The 27147-nt window shown below is 41.1% G+C and overlaps 1 protein-coding gene across 1 annotated transcript; it reads right to left on the reverse strand.

The window, feature by feature from the left end:
* CD28 (CD28 molecule) lies at positions 1-27147 on the reverse strand. Its single transcript, XM_006205206.3, has 4 exons — positions 26924-27147; positions 6205-6561; positions 5829-5953; positions 1-362 (listed from the first exon to the last, which is right to left on the reverse strand). Exons 1-4 carry the CDS (start codon positions 27066-27068, stop codon positions 234-236), a joined length of 756 nt encoding a protein of 251 aa, XP_006205268.1. The 5' UTR covers positions 27069-27147; the 3' UTR covers positions 1-233.

Consider the following 27147-nt stretch of genomic DNA (forward strand, 5'->3'; position numbering starts at 1 on the left):
ATTTGGGCCATAGCACTACAAAATATAGCCTGTCACACTAATATTCTTTGACTTCATTTCAGAGTCTCAAAATGATGTTATTCAGTCTAGTTGTTCAAGAAGAGTTGGCACTGGTGGCCCAACAGAGGCCCAAGGTGGCTGGCTGAAGACGAGGCAGTCCTTTCCTATCCAGAGCAGTGGTGTTGAGCAGGTGACAAGGTGCCAGCCGACTTGCATCTGGATAGGCGTCCGTGTCAGGAGCGGTAGGCTGCAAAGTCCCGCGCTGGCGCGTAGGGCTGGTAGTGCCTCCGGGTGGGCCCTGGCCTGCGGGGGGTCATGTTCATGTAGTCACTCTGAAGCATCCTGTTTCTCTTACTCTTCAACTGCAGAAAAGAGAAGTGTCACTGTGAAGGGGGCCAGGGACATGGAGGGAGATGACTGGGGAGGAGTTCTAAGACTGGGGACAACTGCACAGGAGTTCTAAGATTTGGGGGCAACTATTCAGAACATGGACTGTCAAAAGAAGCTCAACAAGCCAGAATTCACTGAGCACATTGCACTTAGATCATGACTAATTAAACCGAACTACTTTTGACTCTTCAAAATTAACTTGAAAAGTCTGAATCAAAGAAAATATTTTCGAGAAATGCACCCGTGTTACTCTCAATGCAGCCATTTGACCTGAATTCCAAAAGCATATCTAATTAACATATCCACTGCAGATGTGTAAATACTCTTGAAGGCTCTTCCTCCTTTGGAAAGGTTAAGTATCCCCAGTGCCACCTTCTTACATTAGTCATTTGCTTAAGAAGCCATTTTTCCATAATTAACAAAAGAGGACCTTCAGCCCTCCAGAGTCTGGAATAGTCACAAATTCATAGCAGTGGAGACCAAATTAATTAGGTATTACAGTTCTAGACAACTAGGTAAATTTTTATTCCCTTATTTGTGAGTACATTTCCATAAACACAGTAGCATCACTCATCTCCATTTCTCAGATTCAGCTCCATCTGGATGAATGTCTACCATCATTTCTGGATCAATGTGATGGTAAAACTTACATGTTTGATGAAAGACCCACAAACATTTTAAAAATAGAAAGTCCTCCAGATGTCTGGACTCAGAATTATCTATAATGAGAAAAAAATCTGTTTCTTGGACATAGAGCTGATGCATAAGTAAATATGTTGGATATGAATGCCCTGAACACCTGAACAAATAAGTAAATAATGACTGACCTTATTTCCGTGCACTCCTACCCAAGCCCTTCACATCTTCTTTGTCAAAGGGGCATGAGTAAGTGTTATAGAAAGGTTAGAAAAGTACTGACCTGCACATCACTAAATACAACTAACACGTTTTCAGGCCTCATCTTTTGAACTCTCAGCAGCATTCTCTATTATCAATTACCCTCTCCTTTCTGAAACACTTCTACTTTACCTTCTGTGAGATGGTACCCGTTTTCATCCTACCTCTCTGGCCACTCCCTCCCTGCCTTCTTTGTAAGCTCATCCTTCTCTAAGTAGCCATTCAGTGTCAGAGTTCCTCGTGATGTGGTCCTAGGCTTTTTCCCCTACTCACACCGTCGCATCTCCCTAGGCAGACTCACCAACACCCACAGCTTCGATTGCCACCTATTTTACCCGAATTTATGTCTCTGGACTAGACCACAAAGGCACTTTAAACTCGATATGTCCAAAAAGAACTCAAGATCTTTCCCCAAAGTCTCACCCCCTCCAGCGTTTCTCCTAAGCCTCCTCCTTGACACCTCCAGTTCCCTTGTCCTCTGCCCCAGGGGATATCTGACAATGTCTGAAGACATTCTGAGTTGTTAGAACCAGGAGGGATGCTCCTGGCACCTAGTGAGTAGAGGCCACAGACGCTGCTAAGTATCCCACAGGGCACAGGGCAGCCCCTGACAACAAAATATTATCCAGCCCAAAATGTCAGTAGTGCCAAGACTGAGAAATCCTGATCTGAAGAGTCTGATCATGAAAAAAAGGGAATGAAAAGGAAGCCATGGATACAAAATATATCACCATATTAGAATGACTATTGTTAGACAGCTTGACTCCTCCTTCTTGCTCATACTCGAAGGTGACCAGTGATTTGAGCCTGTGTGACCAAGAGGATGGTGTTCCATTCATAGATGTAAGGTAAGATGATAGGAGAAGTGGGATTTGAAAGAGGCTATGAATTCAGCTTTGGTCATTTGGGATTTGAGACAATGGATGTGTCATGGAGCTGAAAGTAAGAAGAGGACAGCATAAAACAGACATAATTGGGGAAGTCATTTAGAGAGAGGTAGCTATGGAAACCAAGCGGGTAAGGGAAGTCGCCCTTCAAACATCTTGGTTCTACATCCTTTCTACAAATGAAAGGCTAGAGGTCTCTTGGGCATAGGGTTATGGCAGGGCAGGAGTAAGGCAAGGAATTGTCTGCCCCCAAATAAATGTGAAAGGCTGCTCAGCTGATACCCTGGGAGGCATTACAGTACTTACTCAAATTCTGAGGACTTTCCTTGTCAGACTCCCCAGTGACTGTCTTTGCCTCTGGACACCCAAATAAAACTAGGGCTAGAAGAGGGGCCCCCATAATGAAGATATCTTGACTCTGAGGTTCTCTGGGTTGCACCAAGATTATGAAAGATCTGTTGCACTAAGCTCTCATACTTATTCTCACGCTGTTATCAGATAACAGATTTAGTCATTATCACCCTAACTGTAAACACAGCAGTGGGATTGAAATGACACATGCATGGCTGGGAACAGTATACAGAACCCACAGTGTCCATGTGCACCTAGCATATGCACTTACGTGTGCAGAGCACTCACCTTATGTCTGTGTGACTAAGTCATTTAGCCCTTCGCCATTCACTGTCTGCTAAAGATGTGTGATTCCAGGACCACTCCTCCCTTTTCTGTCCCTCCACCCTCGTCCTTACCCACTTGTTTCTTGGAAGCAGCAGCAAGACATAGGCACTTTACTCAAAGCCATGGCCCTCAAAAATACACTGGATTTAAAGGCAGATACTAGCATGCACACAATTTCTATATTCCCCACAGTGTGACTTAGAGTGGAGAAAACTGTGTTTTTTCAAAGGCTCCATTAGACTAAGAAAGAGAACAGGTTTACCAGCTCAGCAAAGTGAATGGAGGGTTGAGTGAGAGTAACAGGTGCTGGTCTGTGGCCACCTGGCAGAGGGGGGCTCTTTATTTATTCAAATGTCAGAAACAGGTCAAGAACTAAGATGGAATCTGCAGCTGCTCCCAGAAGCCCACTCAGCCTAGAACTGCCTACAACAGCACGTCACAAGCCCTCAGGAAGTTCCGGAAAACAGCAGCTTACACCAAGGCACAGTGCAGACCAGCCAAAAATATGATCCCAGAAAAGCACCCAGAAAATGGCTAAACGCTAGTGGTCCCTAGTGGCCGGGCTACCTAGCTCAGCAAGGTGCTGGTAGCTTAAACAGTAACAGCATCGGGAAAAGATGAGCCCAGGTTAAATATGCTGTGTTAGTCTATGAAATATACGTATATATTTATTTCACACCCTTTTGGTCAGAGAGTACAAAGACCTGTGCTTGAGATGCAAATAAAGGGTATTTCTTATTGGGTGACCTAATTAACCACAAGAAGCCACAGAAGACAAAGTACGCCAAGCACTGGGACTTCCAATTTTCAGGGAGCCTGTGAGACAGAGTAAGACCAAAATAAGTTTTCCCGAGACAAAGCAAAATGAGCATCACTAGGAATTAGCCATGCTGCCAAAGAAAAACATATAGCATTTATGATGTTTCCAAATTGAAAATAAACTTTAAAAAGAAAAACTCATTGAAAATGAGAAGCTACTTTGATCCCTTTGGGTAATTCAAGCCACTTAGCAGATTATAGCCTGGTTATAGTAACTGATATCCTAGGGTATATTTACAGTAAGTTTTAAATGGTGAGCAGTACCCTTCTGGCCACTGAAAGCTAAAACAGTTCCCAAAACTACTTTCCGCCAAGCTAGTAAAGTACGTTGACCCAGGTCAGTGTAATATTGGGGAGCACCTGTCCTGGAAATGTACCCAAAAGGGCACTCCACCTGGCTTTTAAATTAAGAAGCTGAGATTCCCAAGGGGATCAAGATAAAAAGAAGAACTGAGATTTTAAATTCTAATATTATTGGAAAACTTTCCAGAGGCTCAAAATTGGATGGTCACTTGGACGAAGACACCAAGATCCAAAAAGATGAAGAGACTCAACCAACATCAGAGGAAGAACTTAGGCGACATTGCACTACATAAAAGGCCCCCATCAGGGCTGGGCAGCTTGCAGAAGGCAAGGCAGGCAAATTCTCAAGATGTATCTGATATAATGGATTTCCAGGAACAAGCACCTGACAAACGTGGTTACAGAGTTTGTTGGAGATAACTTTAGGCAACAGGTAGCCTGCCAAATGTCCATCTGCCCTGTAGAGTCTTCCAAAATGGGAAACGCATGTGGGGAACAAGCAAGAGGAAAATTTGGGAAATAGGCCAACAAGAGTTTAAAAGGATGCCAAGCTGAATCTATCACTGGCATGACTGTGAAGCCAGGGCTGCCCTCCTCCTCCACTCCCACCCTGTCCAGCACCAAGGCTATAGCAAATAGGATGGCTTCAACACGGCACAGCTTCCAGAAATCACCGATCCATGTATAAATTAGTTAAATGTACAGAGTACGCCTTAAAGATGAGTATTATACTTCAGGCATGTTCATTTCAGTCCTTACTTTGGCCTCTATGGGGTTACCCATTCATAAGCGTTCTTTAAGCACTTAACTAAATAAATGCACATAATACCAGACAGATGGTGAATATCAAGAAAAATGGTCCTGGGGTGGGGGATATAACATGAGGGAGGTCCTGGGTTCAATCCCCTGTACTGCCATTAAGAACATTAAAAAGTAAATAAAAATAAAGATTAAAAGAATTATTTTTTTAAAAAATAGAAATAGTCCTTTATCGTTGAGGAGCATATATTTCTTGTTGAGGAAATGGTTCATACATGCATCTAACTGCTAGGAAAATATTCAAAGACAATATGGAGTCAATGGAAGTATTCTGTACCACACTGTGTACGTGAGAACAGGAAGTTTCTGAGTAAGTGAAAGGTCCTTGATCAGGAGGTCCCCTCCTCGTGGTACATATGGTTACAATATGTGTTCAACTGAGGCCAAAACTTCAACGTTGAAAAAGGTAGAGAAAAATACACCAGGTTTACTGCATGAACGTTTGCAAAAGTCCGTAAACTCCAATTCAGTGGTAAGAGCTCAGAAAAGTCTAACTCCCATTATAGTTTCATAATGACAGCACCGTACTTGGCCTCACAAAATTCAACTGCTTCAGAAGAGATAAAAATATGACTCAGATAAACAGACCTAGTTTCTTTGCTAGGTTTGAATGCATAATTTCAGTAGTCAAATTTCTCATGATTTTTGACCCTGAACCAAAGTTGTCATTGGCTTCAGTTGCTTAGATTCCCAAGTTGTTTAGATTTTCACACATATGTATATATTATTTTATATGTCATAATGACATTGCAAAATGGGGACAAGAAAGGTCATTTTCTTCCCTAATTTATCCTCCACCTCAATTTACCTGTTTTAGCTTCTTACTCTGCCTGGCCAACCAAACAGTGCCTTCTAGAACCTAGAACTCACATCAGATTTTTATCTCAGATAAAGTTAGATAGGCTAAAAGAGAACCCAGCAGGGACAAATCTAGCAGGGACAACAAAAATAATCCACAATAGGCAAAATTCTTGAATATATCCAGATTGCATATGCAATAGGAGAGTTACATGAAAGCAGTGCAGCTTCCCTTACCCAGCAGTTACAAAGAGCCACTGATGCCAGCAAGCTGTAGAAAGCTAGGATGCTGGCTACCACCACCAGTGCCCAAAATGGCTTAGAAGACTCAGGAGACCAGGGAGCTGGACAAAGATGTTTCTCTGAAAAATAGAACAGAGTAGATTAAATGATATGGGAATGGCACTTGAGTACATTTCCTTCCTTCTTTCTAGGGAAGAACTGGAGAGGAACTGATATATGCAAAATATCACTAGTTTAAAATGTACAGACTTCCTCATTGGTGTATTCTCTTTGGGCATTATCCAACCCCACCACTGATCATGACCTAGTCTTTACGACTGCAGTTGAAAACCACTACTGGAGAGAGGACGCTGGTTGAGCTATACATTACCTTTCACGTGGATAATGGTCCCGTTACTCTTCTCGTTGTCTATGTAAGGCGGAGGATACATGACCTCGATCTTGCAGAAGTAAATATCTGTTTGGTTAACGTACAAATCTCGGAGGTAGAATGTCACTGTTTCATTGCCCAGTTTCCCATTGCAGTTGAATCCCGTACTTGAGTGAAACTGAAGCTGATAGGAGTAATTTCCACTCACAACACAGACTTCCACAGCACTATCGGCTCCCTTATAAAGAGATGCCCGGAACTCCTTTGAGAAGAGATTGTAGGTGTACTTGCAGCTAAGGTTGACCTCGTTGTTGTTCACCACAAGCATGGGCGATTGCTTCACCAAAATCTTGTTTTCTGGAGGGGGAAAAAATCATCTGCTTAGAACAAGAGTATAAGGACTTTTCCCCCCTGAAATCAAGATATATTAACTAACAAAATAAACAGATCTCCAGCAAAGACTTTCTCTTGGCAGATGAAGATGCAGGAGCTCTATGAGAGATAATTATACTGAGAGTTTATATTTTGATCTTATTTTTATCCACCTTTGAAGGAAACAATGGAGCATGTTTTCACTTGGAAGGCAGAATGTAGCCTTCTATTGGCCCTGAACACCACAGCTGTGCATCTGGAATTTTGAAATCTGCACTGAGATTTCTAAGGTGTCCTAAGATGTACAATTAATCATGCTTAATTGTATTAATTTCCTAATTGAGTGGTTTACTTAGGAATATGGCTTTTAACACCTGACATAGGTAGATTTGTTATTTTAAGTTGTAAATCAGCCTTCTGTGAAGGAATTAACATGTTGTGAAACATTTTGAACTTGTTTATTGGCCATTCCAAGAGTAAGATAAAGAGGTAAGAAAAAATGTAAACCAAAGAATTTAATTTTTCTTCCATAGCAAATTCTGAGAACAGCCTCCTCAAGAAATTTGCATATTTGTCTCTTTAAATCGCAGAAGAAGGAAGAGGTCCAAGAGGCTCACAAGAGTTCTCTCGCTAGTCCATCTTCTACCTCTATGCTATCCCAGTAAACAACCGAAGACCCTGGTGATGAGCTAGTCCAGTCTCTTCACTTTTAAAGCAAAGAAGCTGAAGCAAGGCTATAAACTACCTGGGGGAGGAGAACACATCTATTCCATCTTGATTCCCACTATATCCCCGTTGGCTAACATATGATAATATATTCCCTTTTTCCTTTTCTTGTGACCGTATGAGATCTAGAAACATTAGATGATTTGTCTAATATCACTGAGCAGATTGTGAGCAAAGCTAGGACTAAGACCTAAGTAAACTACAACCACCTGAGAAATAGACCACTTAAGCACTGAGAATCAACTCTGCAACCAAGACTCTCCAAGATTTCTCAAAGCAATAAATCACTTTGTGTCTTGTCTTTGATTCAAAATTTAATACAAACAAAAGATATTTTTGCTGTCATTTGGGGGTCTACTAATAATTTTCTACCTGTTTGCATTTTTTTAAGCAAAAGTTATTCGAAACAACACCCGCACATACCCATACTGAAGAGTCAAATAGAATAGTCTACTAAAATGAAATTTATAATTTCACCTGGATCTGAATCCATGTACTCAGGTATTTTGTTTTTGAAAAAGGAGCACTGCAAAGAACTAAAGCGCTAATAGTTTTTCATCTCCTGCACAGTTCTCAGCGCTAGCGGTACATCAAGAAACAATGCCTGGTCCCATTCCCAGAAATTCTGATTTAACTGGTCTATGCTGGAGGGGACAGGGGTCGATTCTTCTCATTTCTTTCATAACAACTTACTGAGATATAATTTATGTACCACAGATTTCACCTTTCTTTTTTTTAAAGATCACTCTCAAAGTATACAATTCAGTGGGTTTTTATTATACTCAAAGTTGTGAATGGATCACCACTCTGTGATTTCAGAATATTTTACTATCCCCCCAAAAGAAATTCCATGCCCATTGGCAACTACTCCCCATTCCTTCTTTTCTCCAGCCCCTGGCAATCACTAATCTGTTTTCTATCTCTAGAGATTTGTCTTTTCTGGACATTTCATATAAATGGGATCATACAACATGTGGCTTTTGTGTCTAGCTTCATTCACTTAGCATAACGTTTTCAAGGTTCATCTATGCTGGTAACATGTATCAGAACTTCATTCCCTTTCATGGCCAAATGCTATCCCATTGCATGGATATACCACATTTTTTGGTTTTTCCATTCATCAGTTGCTTCCACGTTTTGGATGGTATGAATAATGCTGCTATGCACAGGGAACTATGTTCAATATCTTGTAATAACCTTTAATGAAAAAAATATGAAAATGAATATATGTATGTGTATGCATGACTGGGACATTGTGCTGTACAGCAGAAACTGACACATTATAATTGACTGTACTTCAATAAAAAAATTTTTTTAAATAATAATGCTACTATGAACATTCATGTACAAGTTTTTGTGTGGATGAATATTTTCAATTCTGTTGTGTATATATGCCAGGAGTGGAATTGCTGGGTCATTATGGTAACTCTATATTTAACTTTCTGAGGAACTGACAAACTTTTTCTAAGGCAACTGCACTATTTTACACTCCCACCAGCAGGTTCCAATTTCTCCACATCCTTGCCAACACTTGTTATTGTCCATCGTTTTTATTATAGCCATCCTAGAGTTATGAAGTGGTATCTCACTGTGGTTCAATTTGCATTTCCCTAATGACTAATGACGTTGTGCATTTTTTTTCCTGTGCTTATGAGCCATCTGTATATCCGTTTTAGAGCAATGTCTAGTCAGATCATTGGCCCACTTAACTAGGTTGTCTTGTTAGTGTTATCAGTTTCTTTACATATTTTTTATATAATTCCTTATCAAGATATGTGATTTGCAAACATTTTCTCCTATTCTGTAGGTCATCTTTGGTATTGTTTTAAAAATTCCCCCAGTTGATTCTAATACTCCGTCAGGGTTGAAAACCACTATAGCGTAACAGATTTCACAAGCTAACAGCATATTAGAATCACCTCTAAAAACCATTGATTCCCAGGCCAGTTAAATCAGAATCTCTGGGTGTAGGACCCAGATATCAGTGCTCTTAAAGCTTCTCAGGAGATTCTAATTTGCAGTCAAGTTTGAGAACCAGTGGCTTAACAGTTGAAACTGATTTCTTATCCTCAATTCCTAGGCCTCCACAGGTTTTTCCAACCTCATTTCCTCAAAGCCCTCCCAGCTAGCCGGGTTATTTAAGGCAGCCTCCCAGGGCCACGCTGTGAGTGCGCCTCTCGCTGTCCTTGGCTCACTGCCTCGATGGCCTGCAGCGTCTCTCCCTTCGCCTGTCTCAGAGCGCTTTCTCTCTGTATCACTCATCTGCTGTTGGTTGGGGGTCTACATTTTGAGCATTTCTTGTTTCATAGGCTTCAATTTGTTTAGCTTTTGATTTGTGTGCATTTCCTCTGCAGCCCTAGTTTCCAAGTCTCTTCTGAGCAAGGATGATGTGTTGTGCTTCTTTGTGTAATACTGTGTGAACAAAAGGATCTCACCTAATGATCAGTAAGTGAAAGATGGTAATCTGACTGTATCATTTTTGGCAGCAGCTAGCTCTGCCTACCAGCTCCTTAAGTCTTGGTTTAAAATTCAGATCTCCACAACTTCAGCTTCATTTATTATTCAACAGATAATCTCTAAAAGCACTGAAAAGAAAACATGTAAAAAATCAAAAAGCTGAGCCTGTCTTGATAGGGAAATCCAACTCATTTTTTGGTTTGTTTTGTTTTTCTTGGCCTTTTTCTTTGTTTACTTAGAATCACTGGGCCGGCTCTGATTGGAAGAACCAACCCCAGCAAGAAAGGCCAGCACCCCTCCTCCTTTTCATGTTAGGTACCTGTACTTCTGCTTACTGAGCCATCCAGGAAGGGTGTTCCTGCTACTAATTACTTGAGTTCTGTTCTCATGGGCATTCACATTTTTTCTGATCCTCCTTTGAGAGCTGATATAAGAAAAAAAAAGTTGAGAATAGGATTTCTTTGTAGGGATTAAAAAAGAGGGAAGGGGGAAGCACGGGCAAGGAAACTGAATAAGGCTGGAGAGAAATCCTGCAGGGTCCCCCAGCTTGGCTTCTGGCTCCCAGCACCCACAGCGACATGGAGAGGGAGGAAGGTGGAAGAGTTCAAGCATCTATACTCCAGTAATTTCCTCAGGACATCTTGTATAACTTGGGGTGTGACACCTTCCCAAAAAAAGCACATAGGAGAGATTGATTTTCCAAAGATGAGCAGGGCTCAATTTCTACCCCCGGGCAACTCACAACCTGGTGAAGAAAGATACATAAACAGACAGCTACTTTAGAAAGAATGGTACACTGATCTACATGTGTTTCTGGGGGCAGGTGGAAAGCCAGCTGAGGAGTTCTGGAGGAGGTGACTGCTGACCTGAGTCTTATAAGGACTATGTGTATATTGACTCAGCAAGTTTTTATTCAGGAAAAGTTATCCTAGCTAATATGAGTCTTTGTGTTTGAGGGCACAGTGATCTAGGAGGATTTTTTGGGGGGTAGGGGAAAGGTAGGGGACTGTGGGGAAGATAAAACAAAGAGAAAAAAAAGAATAGTCTAGGCAGAGCAGATGAGGAGGGAAGAAAGAGTTTGGCATGTGCAGGGAATTGAAACTACTTCAATTTGCTGGACCTGAGTTGTAAAAGGTAGGATTGGCAAAGCAAGCATGGTTCATAGCTTGGGCTCCATCCCGCAGGTAATGATGGCCTCCTGAAGGACTTCAAGCAAGAATGTAGAAGAGAAATCTGAAGGGCATAAGAGTGAAACATGGAGACCAGCTAGGAGGCAATGGCAGTAGTCTAGGCAAGAGGTGATGAGGGACTGAACGGCTAGAATGAAGTGGGTGAAATATTCACAGGGTGCAGTGGGCCAGACTCAGCACTGGCTTAGGTGTGGTGCGTGAGGGAGCTAAAGATGCTGTCCTCAGCCATGCAGACCAACCAGTAAGTAGCCCTGTTTGCCTCTTGCCTACATCTTGTCTTTGTTCATTGCGTGACCAAAACAGACAGCTCAGAAACCGAGGTGAAGTTTGGACACGTGGGCTGTGACAAGGACATTCTTCCAGCCTCAGGGATCACTGCAAAGAAAATGAGGAAGTACCTCGAAGGCTCCTGGTCGCTGACTCCTGGGAGCTTAGTCAGCCTTTGCTCTTTTCCAGAAGGGAGAAACAGTGGTCTTCCTCCCCTGAAATGATTTTCCTTCACAATGCGTAATATAATGAGAAAAGTGGGAGATGGGTTTTCCTTCTGTTCCTCATGGGGCCTCCGGATTCAAGCCTTAGTTTTTTTAAAACTGGTCAGGTTTTTCCTGAGTCCATCCCACCTCTGCGTGGCAAAGTGGGAAACTTCTTAGGGACGATCAACCCATGATCCCAACGTCTAGACTGGCTGTTCCATAGTCAGTACACTCCTCAGTGAGGGCTTATCCAACAATTGAGCATGGAAAGAAAAAGTCCCTTCCCGGCTGACCTTTTGTATTACTACATTGCTGGGAAAGAGGTTGAAAAATATTGGTTACATAGCCATTTGAGGGAAAAGAGATGCCCGATTTATCTGTTGATGTTTACTTGCCCTCCTCTTCCATGTCAACACAGAGCATTTTAAAATTAGGTGCTATGCTTGAAGTAGTTCACTTGCCAGTGTGTGGCAACAGCCTCCTAGCTCGGGGTTCAACCTGAGTTCAGGATTGGCTAACAGAACCTCTTGTTTGTCAGCATGTGTATCCTTATAGCTCTTGGTCCCACCTTGGTTCGTGCCAATCTTTCAGAGAAGCCTAAGTGGGAAACCATTTCATAGGACTTCAAAACCTACATCTGCCTTAGAAAGACACTAAAGGAAGAAAATTCACTTTAGGGGGTAGAAATGGTAACCAGCTGCCCTAAGTGACGTTGAATATACATGATCATTATGACTTCCAGCAGACAGGATAATTCTGATTCCTCTTATGTTTTCTTGAAATGGAGCCTGTTTGAAAAGGCACACCCCTTACTCTGAGAGTGAAGTAATAGCATGGATCAGTCGAAGCAACCAATAGCCAGAACATCAAGTGACAGTTGGCTTTGATGTGTATTTTGGTTTTCTGAGTTTCAGGGAATCCGCAATACTTCGAATAATTTAAGGACATACTGTAAAATTGAAGGGTATATCTAGCCTCGGAAGAAGAAACTAGAGAGAGATTTAGCTTCCTCATACTAAATTGATTCTTTTTGCTTTCCAGTTAGTTCCCTTCTCAAGTTAATTTTGTCTTGGCCAACTTACCTTTTTCCCTTTAAATATTTGGTCTTCCCTCTTGTGAGTAGTTAGGCAAAGTCTACCTAGGTCCAACCTACTGAGCTAAAAGAGAGACACTGTCAATCTATCAATTGTATTTGCTTCTGGTACTAAAAGATTGCCTTGACTGACATTTCTCTAATTGAATTGACAAGTTGTTTTGATGATGAATTTAGTGCTTTGCTTTTCAAAGCCTTTCCTAGCAGCTACACTAGCTAAAGGTGTGGAGACAGGAAGCAGTAACCTCAAACCTCTTTCCCTCACAACTCCTCCTTGACAACGGGCAACATGAAGAGTAAGCTTGGAGGTGAGAAGGTACTTATCTGCTGCTTCTGAGCAAGGGAGAGCTGAAAGATTTCCCACAGATAATCTATGAATTTTGTGATATAGTTGACTTCTGGAAAACTGAAAGTTGCTTGTGCTTCCATGAGAAAGGGGGAAGGGGGGCTTGGTTACTCTCCTCCCCCCAAAAAACTTTTCCTTTCGCCTGTTGTAAGTGGGTCAGTTACTAGGACAATAAACCAGCCAACTCCCTGCACAGGTGGGGAAGATAACCATCTCTAAGGTGTGGCTCCAAAACCAGAGAAGGAACCCTGACCCTACAAGGACACTCTCCACCAGCTCACTTAATACTTCGATTCCAAAATAAGGTGAAGCCTAAAATGCAGTGTGGAAAATACATTGACTTACATTAGTAACTATAATCTACACTCACAGGGCTACAAGGTGCTTTCTCCAATTTTCTCTTATATGAACCTCACATTAACCTGTGAAGTTAGTAAGCAGGACAGTCATTTTTATGCCCAGTTTACAGAGAAGGAAACTGGGGTCAAAGAGGTCTAATTCTTGCCCAAGTTTACAGAACAAGTAAGGGGCCCTTAGGACTTGGCTCATGCCTCATGCTTCAAATCTATTGTTCTTTTCCCCCTACCAGGTTGCATCAAAAATTCAACATAATTTCAGCGATTAATTCTTGACCTTCTCAAAGTTGGACTTGATAGTTGGATGGTACTAAAAGCGAGAGTTAGGGAGGAGAATACCGCTGAGTAGAGGAGTAAATGGAGTGGGAAGAGGACAAGACCAAGATACATTTCGGTTTCTACCCCTCTGTTGCTGGAGTACCCTCCTGCAGAAAGTGCTCAGCTGGAAGGAAAGGTGAAGATGACTTCAGCCAACCCCTTATTTCACAGAAGAGGCAACTGAAAACCAAAGAAGTAAATGGCTTTCTAAACAAACAATGAAAGAGCTAAGATGTAATTTATTCTCGGAGTCATGTTTTAAATCATGAATGAATAATTTTGTACCTTCAACAAGATTGACTTGATTTCATGGTCATATTTAGAAAAATCTGTCTCCCAACTTGCTTTGTCTCTACACAAAAGATTTTGCTTACAGTTTCAGAGACTTCCTGAAGGTCATAGGCTGATCCCAGACAAGGCCTGCAGATGATACAGTGGCATGAAATACCTCTTATAAATTATTTCAGACCCATAAGCAATAATTATACCACTGCAGCACTTCCATTTCAGCTTACCCACGTGTCCAAAAGGATCTGAACATAAACATCAGTCAATACATAAAGTCACTTCCGGTCTAAATCTCACGGGCAAATCCTTAACTTCAAGGCCTTTGTGAATTGCATTTATTTGTCATGTTTAATTTATGACATTTCATTTTGCTTTTCTATGTTATCGCACCACAGAGAAATAAAATGGCACATAGTGGCTGGTGAACCAGAGAGTGGAATACACAGCACTAAAGACTGAAGTCTGCATTCCTTAGCTAGAGCTAAGGAAGCACTAAAAAAAAAAGGTAGAATACCTGTTTATCTAGCAATGTGATTTTCCTTCAGAACCTCTTAAGAACTTTATTGGGTTCCATCCACCACACATCACAATCAGAGTTCCTTCTGCAGTTTGAAAACCAGGTTGTAAAGATCCTAATCATGTTGTTTCCTTTTTTAAATTCTGACTGAACAGAATTTTACATGTTAGGCAGGAACCAAAGAAAATGAAAGCTTTCTATTTTCATCCATCTTGCCCTGTGATGTTTGTGAACATACTGTGAAGGTGAGGCTGGTTTCCCTGGCACAGAAGAACACTTCCCTCCTGACCACAGAGCTGGTGAAGTTACCGTAACTTTCCTCTGAGCACATTTCCTGTTCAGGCCCAGGTTACCCTTCAACACGTGGCCATCTGACCACTTAACTCCTTTTTCAGGCTCCATAAGGGGCAGGCTGTCCACAGGCCAATCCAGTGTTTGCTCAGGAACTTGTGAGACAAACTGTGCTTTCTGGGAGGATCAGGAGGTTCAAACATCTGTGGCTCTGGTAACCCTAGCTGGTGGCTTGGCCTCATACAGATGTAAGAAAGAGGAACACAAAACACCCATAGACCACAGCATCTTCTACCATCCTCCTCAGTGAACACAAAGATGAAAACAAAGCTATCACACTTTGAATGGCTCCAGACTCTCTGAAGTTCATGGTAAAATGGAAAGGGAGGGGAATAAGTAATTTGGACTACATTCTCAAAAGAACTTTGTGGTCATTTCGTCTAGTTTTCTGTTGACGTCATCTTGAAATGATTCTCATTTTCACCAGGAATAAAGATTTAAGGGAAACCTCTCAAAAAAAAAAAAAAAGACTTTGAAAAACCATGGTCTCTATACAAATATGTTGTCTCATTCAGGATCTTAGCAGAAAACAGGTGTGCACTCAGGGTGCACAGGAGGAGGGTGATAGGAGGAGGGTCTATTTATTAAAAGGCTGTTGGCAAAGGTTTGGAGCCACAAGGGGCAGTGCTAGGATGTGTGGCCCATAGCAGCAGAATTCTGACCACCCTTACATCGCAAGGGGCAAGGGGAGGGTGAGGCTCCCAGAATCAGAAAGAAAGAGAGTTGGAGTCCGCCATGACAGAAGCAATGACTTCTGTAGAGAAAAAGATCAGGCCCAGCAGCCAGCCCCGCCCAAGACTGTGTATGCACAACTACCAGTTATATCAAGCACCTTAACTCTTATCAATAGACAGTGTGATTTCTAAACAAAATCTAAAGAGACCTTAATTCAAACTAATGGTGCAAATGATGTACAGATGATTATAGAAATAGAAGCTGTTATTGGTCAGAGCCCCAGTGCCACCTGTAACCTTGCCCTGTGTTTCTACGCAGGCAGACACTGTAGTGTAGACAACAATTGTCCTTAGCCTTTTAAAAACTTGTTGTGCTCCAGGAAACTGTCAGAAAGTAACTCAAAGGTCAGATAGTTCAGTAGCAAAAAGTCCCATCCAAGCACCTAGACTTAAGGCATTAATTCTTGAGAGAGAAAAATTATCAATACGATCAATGAAAACCCTCTGAAAAGAAATCTTGATGTGTCAGAAAATTGTTCTTTGGTATTTTGACTTCTGCCTCTACAAAGTCAATCATTCAGTGAAGAAATAATGGGACCTAAAGTACTAGGTGCCTGGGAGGTGGGAAGATGTAAAGGATACAGCCTCTTCCTTCTAGGAGAAACCCTAAGGCAGGTTCACAATTAGCTACACTCCTAAGGCACATATGGAGTGTGAGCGCTGCAGAGGGTCACCCTCAGGCACACAGAAGAGCCCTTGTTTCCAGACAAGATGGTTCTGGAGGCTTTTGTGCAGAGTGGTCTCTAGCTGGACCACGAAGTATGGGGCAGATTTAGACAGGCTAAAGTGAAGGAAGTGACCTTTAGTGTAAGGGTTTATGAGGGACAAGCAGAGCATTCTATTTTCATGGGGTGGGGGGGACTCAGGGGGCAGTAGGTGAAGATGGCTGATACCAATCATGGAGAGCCTTTAACGCCAAGAAGAGACACAAGGATTTTACTAGAAAGGCAATGGGAGATGATGAAAACATCTGAAGTGAGGATAGGGTGGGAAGTGCCACTTGAAGGTCAGCGCAGCAGTGCAGGGTATGTTGGCTTGCAGTGAGGATAGGGCTGAAGCTGGTTGGGAGGCTGAGTGATACCATCAACGTGAGCTTCCAGGGCTCAAGCTGTGGAGGTAGCCGCTGGGAGAGACGGGGTGGACAAGGTGTCAGTGCTGGGTTACGCTTGGTGACGGCGAACAGGAACCAGAAATGACGTGGAGTTTATGGATGGGGAGGGCCTGTTGACCAAGTTGGCTAAGTGAAGAGAGGAGATCTGTTTAGGAAAAACGCTGCTGGGGGTTAAATGTGTCGGGCTTGAGGGGCAGCAAGGCGTCCTGGAGGAGAGGTCTGGGAGTTTGATGAGTCAGACTGGAGCTCAAGAATGCAGGAATACATTGGGATGTCATCTGTATTAGGATGATAGTTATTAATAAACTTGATTGAATTAAAAAAAAAGCCACTGCCTGCACTGTAATCCATCCCTATCACTCAGAGACAACACCCGGCTATGCAGGGTGTGAACACTCTAGGACCGAATCTTCCCAAACACAAACACAAACTTGAGTGTGATGTGACCCAGTCTCTACCATTCAAACATCTGCAGTGTCCTCTCAGCAACTAATGCTGGGAGGACCATCTAAAAGGACAACATGGCAGAGCCCCTTGAGTTCTATGAGAGAGGTACCTATGCCAAAAGCCATCAAATCTGATCCAAAAATCAAATTTTATTACCCTGAAATGTTGCCTATAGTTCAGAGAGTAGGTATCAGGGGCTTTATAGCTTTCTACATAAATATTATGGCAGTAATTCAGTTAACAGAAAGAAATTCCACAGGTAGCAAGGGACATCCTATATTGATACATTGTTCTAAATACATATTTTAATCCAGTAACCAAATTTGGGAACTATATTTTCCTCCTGAGCCATCATCATTCTAAGCCCTCATTCAAAACAACTCTGTAAAGAAGATGACAATACAATTTCCTGTCTGTTTCATTCTTCCTAATTTTTACACCTTTGAGAAGTCTGCTCAGAGCCACCTTGGCACACTGAGAATCTTCTAGGTAAGTGCCATGGCCTAGAAGTCTGAAAATAATTACTGTGTTGAACCCTAATATTACATAGAAAGATAGGGGAGAGCAAAATCAATATTGTCCCCTAAAGCCCTACTGCCATTTCTAAGTATACTAGCATCTAAGATCCTGGTTTGCAATCTCTCCAAGCAATTTTCAAGATGGCTGGTTGCAATTCTTGTATTTTCTCTATCAGATCATAAGAGCATCCACAAAGGGGTGCCTTGCTAGAGCTGATAAAAGCTAGAGCTTTTTATTCCACTTAAAAAGCATTTTTAAGCCAGAAATAGACCTGAGATATCTTCTAGTCCAACCCCCTCATATAGCAGATGAGGAAATGAAGGCCTAGAAAGTTAAGTCACAGTGTAACAGATTAAACTCTTAATCACATCCCCTACCTTGACAAATCAGTGGCTTTAGCTTTTGAGTTTGGAAAAAGAAAGGGAGAAAGAATAACAGAGATGGCCTCCCCAAAGCCAAGGGCAAGCCACCATGTCTTTCCTCTAAACAACACAGAAAGATGCTAATATTAACTTCCCTGACTGGCAACTTGCTGGCCAGTCTTGATAGGAACCTTGTGACCCCGTTATCTTGGCCATGAGCTGAAGCCAAGCCCAGCCATATTGTGCACTTTTGAAGACTCAAGCAACTTTACAGCTCAAACAGGCTAAATCTCCAAAGTCAAGGTATGTATTATCCCGGTCAGCCTTGTTGACAGAGGTTTAATACCATGACCTGCCTTGAGAAATAAAATATAAATACACATTTCACAAAAGCTTTTAACATCAGGTTTGCCAGTATGAATCATTCACCAACCCTAGGTTCATCCTACCATATCTCTACCCCTATAAATCTCTTCCCTTCCTCCCATTCTTCTTAGAGATTTGTCTTCCTCTCGCTAACACTCCTATCCTCCGTGTCCCAAATCTCCATCTCCATCTCCTCAAGAAAGCTGCCTCCAATTCTCTTTTTTTAACTTTCCCTCTTCCTCTTTTCTTTCCTAGTAGCCCCCTCTCTCCCCTCCGCCCATGCAGCACACACATACACATACACACACACACACTCAAGACCAACATTTGGTTCCTTCCACATGTCAAACATAATTAAGTCACTCAGTTTGCAAACATTTATTACATGCCAACTATGTACAAAATACCATGGTAAATATTATAGGTGGAAAATTTCCTGATTGTCTTCACCTTATCTAGCAATTTCTTCTCCTTTTCACTGTCTTGATTTTTGTCCCCCTTCACCTTTTCTTAACACTTTGAAGTGTTCTCTTCTTTCCCATCACTCTGCCTAAACTCAGAAGCCCCAAATGGCCTCCTTTTAGCCAAAACCAATGGCCTTCCCAAGCCATTACTCACTTCTCCTTCCTTTATATAATCAATGCTATTAACCACTGTTTCTTTTCTCTCTCTCTCTCTCTCTCTCTCACTGTTCTGGAGGCTAGGAAGTCCAAGATCAAGTTGCTGGTGGCTTTGGTGTCTAGTGGGGCTCTCTTCCCTGCTTGCAGATGGCTGCCTTCTTGCTGTGTCATCACATGAGGAGAAATAGTCTCTTCTTCTTCTAAGGGCACTAATCCCATAATGGGGGCCCCACCCTCATGACCTCATCTAAACCAAACTACCTCTTAAGGCCTCAGCTCCAAATACCATCACCTTAAGGATTAGAGAGTCAATCTATAATTTTTCCCTTTTTCAGTTTTATTAGGTAGAAATATTACAGTTTGACTGCTCATATACATTATATCACATGTAAATATATATATACAATATACTGCACTTTCTTTTTAGTTTACATATGTGTACTGATCATTGTTTCTATGAATAGATTAGAGCTTTAGCTTTTTAAACTTACATAGTTATCAATGGAATAAAGCCAACCACAAAATAAGAATTAATAGAATGCAGTAATCCAATCATAAAGGACAGTCAAATGTGCTTACACATATTCAAGAAGTCAGTCATCTGAGTTATAAATAATAAGTAGTTCATTTGTGTCCTTATTTTTTTATTTTATTTTTGGATATTGATATCATAGTGATATCATATTGACCACTGTATCTTTTTGAAATTCTGTCCTCTTGCAGCTCTAGGAATATTCCATGAGCCTCATTCCCCTCTTACCTCTCCAAACATATCCTCTGTCTCCTTCACTAGCTCATCATCCTCTTCAGCTGACTCCTAATCAGGGCTGTTTTTCAGATGAAGTTCAATTCTCTGCTTTTCTCCAGTTATACCCTCTCCTTTCTACCAGCCATCCATTTCTATGGCATCAACTTCATTCCAAAGTAGAGGATTCCTAAATGTTTTCTTCTTGCCCAATTCCCACATTCAGCTTTGCAATGGACATTTTTCTGTCATCCCAACTTCAAACTCAGTATGTCTAAAATTAAACACTATTTTCCTCCAAAATCAGTTGCACAGCAACATCTTGATCTTAGGTGGTGATGCCACCATTCCTCTTAAGTCAAAAATCTTGGCATCATTCTTTGTCCCTCCCTCTCTTTCACAAACCAAGCACTAAGTCCTGAAAGTTCTACTTTCAAAACATCTCTCAGAATAGTCACTTCTCTCTTTTCCCACATTTGCCACCCAAATCCTATTACCCTTTTTCTGACAAAGTAACAGTGTTGTAACACGGTCTCCTGGTCATTAGTCTCCATACACTGTAAACCTTCCTGCTTCCAAAAACTTTCAGCTACTTCACAAGGTCTTGCAAGTGAAGCTTGAACTTCTGTTATCAGTATTTAATCTTTTGTTTGACCTGACCTCACCCTATCTCTCCTAGCCTCTATGCATTCAGAGTGGCAATCTTTTCCAAGAACATGGAATGATGCTTCTGGTTTAATTTATTTGTGTTTTTTCTCCTTCCTGAGGCAACATGGCAACGGTAAGAAGATGAACCCTAGAGCAAGAGTGTCTGGATTTACTCACTTACTAGCTGTGTGACCACAGGCACGTTGTTCTACCTGCTCTGTATCTCAGTTTTCCCGTCTTATAGACAAGATAATCATAGTAACTACTTCAAAGGGTGTAGGGGAAAAATACATTATTTAATACAGAGAAAGCTAGCCAGAACAGTATCTGACACATTATAAGTACAAAATAAATAGTAGCTAGGAATTATTATTAAAAACATCATGCATTCAAATCCCATCCAGTTCTAAAGTCCAGTTCAATTCCCAGCTCTCCCTTCAAGCTTACTATTTCCTATTAATCTCATTAAAGCACTTACTTTATGCTTTCTTATTTTGGTCCTAATTCATTTATTTCCTTCTTCAACAAATATTTTCTCAACACCTACAAGGCTTCCAGCACTGGACATGGTACTAAGGTAATAAGAATGGATACAACATGATTCTGCCTGCAATGAGCTCACAGTCCGGGGGAAAAAAACAGATGCAGCAACACAATAACAATTTTAGGAACCCTGGTGAGGAATAAAGTCCCTCATTTTGCCATTTAGGGTCACAGAGAAGATTTCTTCAGGTGAGAGGAGTAGTACAGTCAAGATTACAATAATTTATGCAAAGCCATTAAGGCATCGAAGTAATTACTATGATTATCTTGTGGTGAGGTAGGGGACTGCCAAGTGTCATTTATCTGTTTCCAGCTGTTATATCCTGTCATATACAGTCTTCTCAACTAGATCTGAAGTCCCTAAGAGAACTTGATTAATTACACAAGCAGTTCTTGTGTGCTAATTAACTCTTTCTAATTTCCTCTATTTATATTCCTTCAGATCTCAATAGAGACTAAAATATAACAGAGGTTTCATAAACATTTGTTAGATTGTGTTACATTCCCATGGGGATTCCTCTGACAAGACCATAATAAAGGCTGAATCCCTGGAGAGAGCTTCCTCAGCGAGATGGATCTTGCACTAAAGACATAAAGTGAAAGACAAGTAGGATTTGGATACATGAAAAGGGGGAGGGAATTCCAAGAGGGACACAGCATCAGAAAGGTCACAAACACGGAGTACAGGTGTGTGAGACAGGGAAGAAGGCTGCAGTATTGGGGTTAAGGATCTTACATTAGATATGAAAAGAGATAGATTGGATAATTAGAATGGGCCCAGCCTAAAAGCATCCAAAAAGGCCAGGAAACATTGCAAAGTCATCTTTCTTTAGCATCTTCTAGGAACCATCAACAAAACTTCCTTTCTATAAATTGAGAGATGTCTAAGTTCCTGCCCATTTCTACATGCCTGTGGTTGGAGTCCACAGTTCTATGGCTACTTCAACTTATCATTGTTTTCCATAAAATACATAGTGTGAATAGGGAACCATTCACAGTGACACTAAGTTGAAAGAAAAAAAAATTCTGGAAAGATTTCACAATTCTCATTTTTACTGCATTGAAGCTCAGACTAGGTTTTTGTATCAGTCACAGAATCTAAAAGAGCACATGGAAGATGATAATAAACACCCATTGACTGAACACAGGAATGAAGACCTGTCTTACCAAAGCATGAGAAGGAGCAGGCATTTTGGAGAACTGGAGTCCAGTACTTTAGAGAACAGTAACTTACTAACCCCTGTTCTCGTTCCCCCAGGAGCCTCATGTTGGGAGGAAACAGTCCTCTCCTCCTATGTGCCTATTCTTACCCAGCTTCTGTGGGACCATCTGTGAATCAGAAATGGACCCCTCCTGGACTCAACATTCCTGAAGCAGCTCTTAAATTACATACACCTATTATTAGTAGTGTCTCATTTCAAAGAAAGTCATCAGGTCACATGGAAGTTGAAGACACAGCCTTAGTGATGTTCTGACACTTCTTGGGCCAAGTATCCCTAAGCACTGAAAAGCACAACCCTCTACCTTCTTAAGTTAAAAAAGATTGCCCCCCCAAGTTATTAACAGGGGAATCTACGTCACTGTTAAAATGTAAGACATGTCAATAATTCAGCTCCGTGTGAATGAGTGGGAAATGACTAGGAGTTACTGTTATAATCAATATACTATGTGTGGATTGTGAGCCTACAAGGTGACTGATATTGCAGAAAGGGGCTCACAATTTTAGATCAGAGGTCAGAGTGAACGCCAAGTGGGTGACACTCATGACATCATCAGAAACTATTAACCTGGTTGCCTTGGCAGCCAGAGTCCCCAAGATAAAGAAGATGATGACAAATGAAAAAGATGATGGTAATGGTGATGCAGAGATAAAGTTACAGCTCAAAGTTAGGTAAGAAATTCACCACCATGCAGTTCTCTTCCAGCAACGAAACATAAACCTGTGTGGTCACACACGGACTACATTAAGATGCCTATGAAATTAGCACTGAAATCCTAAGGCCCAAGAAGTCTAAACTTCCTTCTCACATTGTCTAACAAGCAGCTGAATAGTCCTTGAACCCATCCAACACACCTCTCTTCCAGTGACAGAGTCATCAAAATGAGAATAACAAGCAAAAAATTAGACACCCACTTTCCACAGGGCCTGGGTTACCTTTCCTCCAGCTTCAGGGACCAATTCTCATGCAATGATTCTCAGACCGAAAGCTCTGGGTACATTTTTTTGATGACAACACCATGTCATTGACCAAAAAGCATCAAAGAAATTACCATAAAAGAGACATCGATTCCTGAACACATCTTAGAAAACCAAGGACCCCTTCAATCTGTCACAAAGCCACCCAGATGTTATTTTTTTTTCTCAAGTTCAGCTTAACTATCAACTGAGAAGAAAAGTTCCAGCCTCTATGAAGTTCCATAAACGATAAATTTCTTGACAAAAAAGGCAAACAAAATTTTAACCAAGATGGAAAGGGGAAAAGGAAGACTTTATCCTTTTCAATGACCTGCTGTGAAATAACTGCGTTTGAAGGAGGGCCTGCCCTCTAATTTTTAGACAAGAAAGTCTGCAGTGAATTGTGTAGCCTTATCAATGTCTATATCAGTTAATAAAGAGCTATTGTTTTAGAGATGATAAACCACAAACAGAATTTTCTTCTGGGATGTTGGTGGCATAAAATTTTTCATTTTGTAAATGTCAGCACACTGCATGCAGGAAATACTTGGAGGAAGTTATCCACACATGATAAAAGCTGAATGATCATCATGCGGCATTTTAACACTCGTGAAAATAGAACAAGGATATTAAAAAGGGGGATGGCTTATGTTTAAAGGAGAGGTAGTGAGATCCCCTCCCCACCCCACTGTAAAGGTTTGAATGTGAGAGCTTCAGAGTTGTGATCTCAGATTCATTTCTATTTCTAATCTGTCTGGGAAAATGACTCATTCTATTTCCTGGTATTGGTAAATTGGTATTAATTTTACATTCCTTGCTGTAAAAGTCCTTTCTGGATGGAGGATGGTTGCCTTAGGGAAAAAAAAAGTAGTATCTTAGGGTGTGATAGTAGAGTAAAACAAATTCTTAAGCAATGAGTACACTTTTGAAATACCCAGCAAGCCTCCTGGAAATGACAAAACACCCAGTCAATTTTTTAACAGTCAGAAAAACTGGCTACTTGTATATTGGGTGTCATGCATTTACAGTGATCTGCTAATTACACTGCGTTTTCTTTGTCCATCTTTTTACCTTACTTGCCCAAGCCCAGCCTCTGAGCTACGCTTTCCTGAAAGAGGTAAATCACATGTTCTCAGGGGGATGGTAAGGTAACCAAAAGCCTCTTGGTATCTCGTGGCCTCTGAGTCCCTGAAGGAATCACTCAAGGCTAAGTGACAGGCATGAAAGGGGGCCCCAGAACAGCCTCCCCTGGGCTGGTGACCACGCCTCTGCAGCCCTCGCCCGCTGGCCAAAAAGAGAGGTCATTTGCCAAACTAAAAATAAAGTCTTTAATTACTTTGTTTTGCTGATGATTTTGTATTAAATACCCATCATTGTCCTGCCTCCTACGCCTCTCTCAGAAAAAGAAGTGCTGGGGAATGCAGCAGCCTTGGAGAAATCGATAGCATTCAAATCGGCCATTGTTGACAATTTATTTGCTAAGGTTTGGGAAGAAATGAAAAGAAGTGCTCTCGTGGAAAAAATACATGGTGTTGTCCTGATTTTTGTCTTCATACTGGATGATTAGCTTGCTGAAAAATAACCAGCATTGGCTAAAAAATCTAAGAACAATGCCATGTATTATACGCACACCTTCTATCATCAGACACAATTTGTTTCCCTTTCAAGGGCCTGCAGCTCTAAGCTGGACTCCTATTCCAAAGTCCAACAAAGTCCCCTATTGTGGACCTCAACTGCACAATTGTCCAAATCCAGGAAAAAACATATAGCATTAGTAAAGGAATGGTGTAAGTTCATATTTCCGCATGCTTCCTAAATCAGATTTCTTTAATTTAGCCATAAAGATCTTTCTATAGTGTTATCAAAATCATGAAGAATCAGGTTAAACCTTCACAGAATAAATATTTTAAGCTGTGCTGTGAGCCAATGAGTTAAATGTATTAAATTAATGAAGGGAAAAAACTGTTCTTCGCACACACACATACACACAAATACACACACACATAGCCCAACACAGACACAGTAGTAGTCTCTCACAACCCCTAGGGAGGACAATTACACTTCGACCAGAGAATTTCCTTATCTAGAACTCCCTCGTGGACAGTAAATACAGAGAAAGGTTTTACACCACTGATGAGGATGGATCAGACATGTTTGTATGTTGGAATTGTTTTTTTCTCATTAGTTTTCTTACTGGAAGAGGCGTAAAATCTTAAAAGTTTTTATGAGGGTGAGTTGGCGTTTGAAGAGTAGACGTATCTCAAAGTCGAAAACACAGTTTCCACATGTGTGAACTCTTCACTGCTTTTTCAACTAGCCCCCTTTTAATAAGTGTTCTAAAGGGAAAATAGAGAGCTGTGAGTCTTATAAAAAATATTTTCAAAGGAGAGTGAATGAATTGATGATGGACGGCTGGCCACAAAACACGCCAGAAAAGGGCTTTGTGGACGATTACCCATTTTAAATCATTTTCTGTCAGAATGAGGCTTCTCTCTCCTTTATGCCTATACTATACTGTCTAATAAATTAAGAAGTTTTAAATATTCTTTAAAAATAAATTTTAGAGGTCCCCTACAAATAAAGTTTAAAGGCTTTTTTAAATCAATGTTGAAGATTCTTTTTAAATATATTTGGTAGCTCCCCGTTCTGGGTACCAGATGCGGGAGCATAACCTGTCTCGTCACCAGTTCATGTTCTTTATTCTACCAACATATTTTGTAAATACACACAATTTGTAAATGTGCTCTGTGGCACATCAGACAACAAAATGGATGGGTAGACAGGTAACTATTGTACTCATGCACGTTGGGTAATTATACCCTTTGGAGCTCGTGCACATGATGTTTAAGAACAATAATTGAGTCCCCGCACTACCAACATAAGTGAGAAAGAAAATTGGAGATACTGGCTTTTCAATGCGTCTTCAAGGGAAAAATACAACTCTCCTTAATTAAATATGCCTATTAAACCCTATCGATCCAATTTTGGAGCCAAGTGGTTCCCTTTTCTAACTCTGAGAACAAGTTGAACAAATACCTCACCACCACCACCACCAAAGCAACAAGCTCTTTCTGTTTGGAATTGTGATTTTCTGAAGGTAAGTTAACCCTGGACATAACTGAGAGCTATGAAATTATAAACCGCATCATATTAGGTGGAATAGCATAAGAATACATGTTCTAGAGTTAGACTAAGGTCATTCAGTCCTCAGTTCCAAGCTAGGACAAGTATATCTTAAGCCAAATTAACATTTCTATCCCCATCTCTTCATCCGAAATGGAGTTAACTGTAATAGATTCAAGTGTTTCATCCTCATCCTCATCATCATTGGAAACAGGATTTCAACCTGGAAAAACAGATTTCAGCCAACTGTAAAAGAAAGCTGATTTATTATCTATATTGTACTAGCTTCTGTGACAACTCCAGAATTCATTTTGGCACTCATTTACAATTTGGGTAGCCATGGTAATTACAACCAACATTTATCTTGCTAACCAAGCACTGACTGTGCTGAACATTTTACGTGGATTATTTCATTTTTACCTTCACAAAAACCTTGAGATGAGGTTATTATTCCCGTTTTACAGATAAGGAAACTGAGGCTCAGAAAGTTTAACTACTAGTCTAAGTTCAGCTAGCAAGAAATGGATCTCTCAGAACCAAGCTGCCTACTGCAACTTTCTTAAATTTAAAAAAAATATATGTATATACATAATCTAAAAACTCTTGGGACACTAGCAACTAACAGCTAAATAAATCTCATTTAATTCCAAAGAATGTTCATTAAAATATCTTGTTGGCTGTAGCCTGAGAATCAGTGAGTTTCTAAATAACAGGTTGCTGCTCTGTAGCAAAAAACTACACTTCAAATGTCCAAATTTCACAAGTTTTTTGAAATTTAAAATGAACCTAATAGCTCAAAAGAAAAAATTGGAGGAGGAAAGAAATCAAAATGGTTTACCTGTGACTTGAATTGAGGGGAAGAAGTTGAGAGCCAGGAGTAGCCTGAGGATCATGGTGCTCACGGTGGGCCAGGGCTCCAGCCCCTCCTCCCTGAGAAGCCCAAGTGTAAGGTGAGCTGAAGACACCCCTGAGCGTCTCGTCATCCAAGGCCACCACCACCGCCACCACCGCCTGACTTCCCTCGGGGCACATGATCAAGGGACTCAAACCACAAAGCATTGT

The sequence above is a fragment of the Vicugna pacos genome, chromosome 5 (assembly GCF_048564905.1).
Source record: "Vicugna pacos chromosome 5, VicPac4, whole genome shotgun sequence".
In the NCBI taxonomy this organism is placed as follows: Eukaryota; Metazoa; Chordata; class Mammalia; order Artiodactyla; family Camelidae; genus Vicugna; species Vicugna pacos.